Source organism: Apis dorsata, unplaced genomic scaffold (assembly GCF_000469605.1).
Source record: "Apis dorsata unplaced genomic scaffold, Apis dorsata 1.3 scaffold_74, whole genome shotgun sequence".
Lineage (NCBI taxonomy): Eukaryota > Metazoa > Arthropoda > Insecta > Hymenoptera > Apidae > Apis > Apis dorsata.
The window spans coordinates 2,240,742-2,245,967 of record NW_006263372.1 but is presented as its reverse complement, the minus strand read 5'-3'; the positions used below and the strand labels follow the sequence as shown (position 1 = coordinate 2,245,967).

At 35.7% G+C, this 5,226-nt stretch overlaps 1 protein-coding gene across 1 annotated transcript in view; it reads left to right on the top strand.

Moving 5' to 3' along the window:
- Positions 1 to 5,226, top strand: part of LOC102676896 (max-binding protein MNT) — a 30,749-nt gene that overhangs the window by 1,845 nt on the left and 23,678 nt on the right. The window contains exon 2 of the mRNA XM_031508088.1: positions 686 to 1,018. Coding sequence (XP_031363948.1) covers positions 868 to 1,018 — 151 coding nt within the window. The 5' untranslated portion in view covers positions 686 to 867. The remainder of the gene's footprint in view (positions 1 to 685; positions 1,019 to 5,226) is intronic.

Genomic DNA, 5,226 nt, shown 5'->3' with positions numbered 1-5,226 from the left:
TTTTTTTTTTTTTTTTTTTTTTTTTTTTTTTGAGACTGTTAGATTGTTTCCAGTGATCGGAACTCAAGATGCGTGCTAATGCTCTGCGCTCCAGGAAAGCGCGCATTGCGCTTGCGCATTTCCTCTGTGTGGTATTACGAAGACGGTACGTGGGAGGGGATAAAGCTTCCCGCGCGACTGCGTTACGTCACGCGTACGTCACGTGACGTGTACTCAGACACCGGTCGTGTCCGTTCTGTCTGCAACTCCATTCGAATAAGCTAATAATATTGTCGAACAACATAATTTTATATATTAAATAACCAAAAATAAATAATCAAATAATTAAATAATGTAATGTAATTAAATAATTTGAAGCTGTTTATCTACAAAATAAATGAAAAGGTGACATATGTGATTTTTTCATTGTAATATTGGTTTGCACTTTTCTTGATGTTGATTAATCTTACAATGCCTAATTAATCGTTTTTTTCTTTTCTTTTCTCGATGTATTGTACTAATTACCGAATAAAAACGATGAATGCGAATATTTATATTATTGTGATCTTTCCTCTATTATTCCAAGATCGACAAATTAAGATTTGATTGGTTATTATGTTCCCCTATTCTTTCCTTTATAATGTCACTGTAGTCTGGTGCATTTTCAGCATTTTATAAGATCATTCGTTTTTCTTTTTGTGCGTAGATTGCCACCCGCGGCTGGCAGCAGCAGAAAAAGAGGAGAGTTGAGACACGAGAACGGGCTCTCGACTTCTTCGTCCTCGGCAGCCGGCGACGAGAATCGACGGTCCGATCACAGAGTCTCAATCTCCCGAAGGATCTTAAAGAGAAACAGAGCTCGTCGTGGAGCGAACCGGCAACGTCAGGATGAGCCTGGAAACGTTGCTGGAAGCAGCGCGGTTCGTCGAGCAGCAAGAGAAAAAGAGGGAGCGCCTCGCAAGCAGCTCTTCCTCCTCCTCCGATCATCCGCTTGCTGTAGCTCCCCACTCCAACCATCACAATTCCAACGAGCCACGTGGTGAGTACCACGCGCCACTTTTCGGCGACCGTTCACATATGAATATGTAGAATAGCTTAACGCACCGAGTTACGTTCTCAAAATCTTCCATGAACTTCATATTTATCTGATATAAATAATATTATCAAAATTATGCTTTTTCAAGAATAAATTTTAATTAAAAAACAAAATTTGAACAAAATATATAAATTGTGAGAAAGATTAAAAATATTCATTTATTTTATTATACATATACATTTAAAATTTGATCATTTTTAATATTAATTTAGAGAGTTTATAAATTGTGAATTCAATAAGTTTATCATTATGATAAATAATCACATAATTTGAAGCAGAATTTTCTTTGTGTCTAATTTAAAAAAAAATTATCAAAGAAATTCATATGCTTTTTATATATTGCACTATCACAATAATATTGTAAAAAATGATTATCAATGCTTTTATTATGATAAAAAGAAATAATTGAAAAATAATTTCATACGAAATGAGAAACACTGCACTGTACATGCGAATAGCACGCGATGACCCACGCGTTCACCGCCTCCAAATTAGGTATGATTTCCCTCGCAACAGTGATTCTCAGACAAGTTGACGGCCTTTTATGCGTCACGCAGTGGAAAGTTCCGTAAAAAAATACTTCAAAATCTATGCGCGAATTTCTCTTGCATTCTAATCAATTTAGTCAATCTATTTCTATAGATTGATGTTTAGATTTGATGTTTTCTCTTCTAACGAGCGCAGTGATGCTTTAAAGAACAGTGAAGATATGTTAGAGGTAGCTGGTTGATGCGATAATAATCGCAAAAGTGTCCGGTTGATCGCTCGAGGGATACCATTCTCGTATCCCTTTGATTCCCGCGTTTTCCCAGGTCAATGACTCAACCGGCCGATCCTGTAAAGCGAGTCTTAGCACACGCGAAAGAGTTCTTGACGGGCATGAAACGCGCGCTGACTGCACGCTACTATGCCATCGGTCTCTTTTTCTACGATTATATTAAATTTGGTTAAGTCAAATGATTCATCGCAATAAAGTTTTGTGAAAAGATCGCGGAATCAGTTGACATAGTTGATTATAAGTTATATAATTATTGCTGAAATAAACTGAAGCAAATGTGTGTATGATTGTGTATAATTTATTATAATGAAAAAATCCGGATTTCTAATCAAGATTATTTTTCGTATAAACTTTTCTAATTTTTAAGATATCGAAATTCGAAATTTATGAATGCAATACATAATTCAATTTCGATTTTGTGCGCATTTTTCTCATATATCGGATTTATCGCATATTGATTAAATGTTATCTTGCGAGGACGTTAAAGTCGAAGGTTTTCGTGTTAATATCAATTGCGTGAAAGTGTATCACGATTGACAAGCAAGCAGGCAAACTGTTTACAAGTTACAAGGAGATAGAAGGTTGAAAAGTCAAGAGAAGGTAAAGGAAGAGATAGAAAATAGGGAGGGGATGAGAAGGCGAGCGATTTAGTGACCGTATGCATCGGTTTCCCCTCTAGTCGTCGATCTAACGTGAACCAGCCATCAGAAACGCGCACGTCTATATGTATGTACAGAGAGGCCACTAGACACGTATAAAGGCAAAGAGGCACAACCAAAGAGTGGCGGAAGTTAGGTTTAGGTGGGAGCGCACGTAGAGAAGGGTACATGTTAACCTGTAGTGGGGAACCGCGTTGGAAATGTTATGCTATGAGGCTATACTGGCGAAGAGAGAGATAGGAAGTGATGGTGGATTAGAGAAGTGGGGATACGCGATATCGCTTTTGGAGGGGTAACGATGGTGACCGTGGTGCTACGGTGACGATGGTAGGAACGAACCTGGATACGCTAAGGTATAGTGGGGAGTCAGACCCCCGGTCACTGACTCTAGAAACTACGACAGCTTTTGTGCTTCATTCACGAGCGCGCCACCTACTCGTGCACGGCAGTTTATGTTTGCCAGCGAACATCTTTTCTCTTTTCTTACCACTTTTATCTTTGCGTCTCTGCATTCGTTCCCCTCTTTTTCACTTCACTCAGAATTTCACCATTTATCTCTCTATCTTTCTCTTTCTTCTTTGGTTGCCGTTTCATATGTCGGTATCATCTTTTCTCAATCATCTCACTTGCGCGATACCTATGTGGTTTTTTCCATCGTTATCGCTCACGCATCTGATTTATCGCGCGGTTCGTTACGATCAACAACAATTCTCGAGCATGCAGTGATGGTGCGCACGCTGCTGCACACAGTATATAGGAGTACGCAGTGGACACAGGCTATCGATGGCGAAGGTGGGAGTAGGGTGTAACGCGGAGGGGGATCGCGTAGGTAGCCACGCGAGATGCATTGTATGCCCGCGGAAGGAAGGAAGGCAGGCATAAAAAAAATGCATGCGATACAGGTCAGATCGATCTTCTCGTTTCATACGTTCGTGCGCGTCGACGCACATCCAAATGAACGTGTCAAGTGAGTTGGCAAATGCAATTTAAATTTACGTGTCGTGAAAAGAACGGTTATTAATATATCGTTATTGAATAAAATATGAATAAGTTTTATCTGATGATTTAAGCAAAATTCATTTGTGTAGAATGTTTAAAATTGAAAATTATTTTATATATCAAGTATTTTATAGAAATAGAAGTTTTTATTAAAGAATAATGAGATTAGAAAGAGAGAAAATTTACATATAAATATAAGCATATGTAATAATGACATGTTATTGCGTTGGACTATTTTTCCCGTGGGTCATGATGAAACCTTAAAGGAAGGTGAATATACATATAGGAAGATCGATCCCTTGTTTTCACGGTCACGCCTCTATGCGCACAGTTGAAATGCGACAGGAGATGGGGAAAAAGTACGTTTGACGATAAATCTCGGTTTTATCCTTACTGTGTAATTTTTTTTCACGCGACATCACAAGCAAAAATTTTTGTTATCGAATAACTTAATGATAAATGAGTTCAAATAAAATTTTTTGCAAAGATATGCGTGCAAATGATCTATTAATAAAATGTCTGTTGTTTTTTTATAATATTTTTTCTTTATTGTACAGTAAAACGAAATATTTTCTTTTTTGAATCAAATAATTAATTTTCAAATGAATATTATTTTATTTGAAAAATATAATAATAAAATAGATTTATTTTCTATTAGAAAAGTTATGTTTGAAATTTATAAAAGTTAATAATTTAATTTTATAAATTAGAAGTGATTTATAAAATGAAAGAAGTATTGGTCTTGCACATGAACTCAATCGTAATATGGATGATTTAAACATTGTAATTCGCTCCCTATCTCCGCGCATCCGGTCTGTTACCGCGTTGCGCGTGCTCACTGGTATGGTGGTGCGTAATATAACAGGCAATGCGCGTTAAACGATAATTTAAGTCTGTCTATCATGTACTTAAATGATGCTTTACAATTCAGGTTTACAACTTCATAGTATATGTTGTATCGAATTTGTATTTAGTAGAATTTGACTATGCTAAAAGTATAAATTTTTTAAAATGATCCATGAACATAGTAGAATTATTTAATTTCTCTTTATTACTACATGCAATTGATTTAAATTCGATTTTTTGAATACCTATTTGATATTTCTTCTTTTTTTTAATATATATGTTTTTTAATTCTAATTTTACAAAATAGTACAAAATAAGATTAATGATTTTTTTAAGATTTTCAATATATAAATATTATATAGATTCTTGTTTCATATATATATAAAGTTTGTCAATATTAAGATTGATATGGTACTGCTTAACTATTCCAGAATTCTAGGTGTGTGATCGACCACTACACCATTGCTAACCACTCCTATCGCACAGCATCAGTCAATGTGCATTGTATGCTGTTCTATAAACTGTTATAGAGGCGCTCGTAATCTATTGATAGTAACATGTCGAGACTCATACTGACCAAATATGCGTAGATTAGCCATATATAAAAATATACACCATAGAAAAAGGAAAATAGAGGATGAAAATATGAGAGGATTGTGAAATAGAAAAGTAGATAAGAAATATGAAAATAGTTTTTAAAAAAATTGGCAATCACATATTCATCACTGAAATATCACAAATGGAACAAAGACATTAATTCGACGAATCAAATATTGGAGCAAAACAAAGTAGGTTAGATTAGAAGAACGGATAAATAAGGGCAGATAAAGCGGAGCAGAACGCAGCAGTGCACTGTGTCGACGAACGAG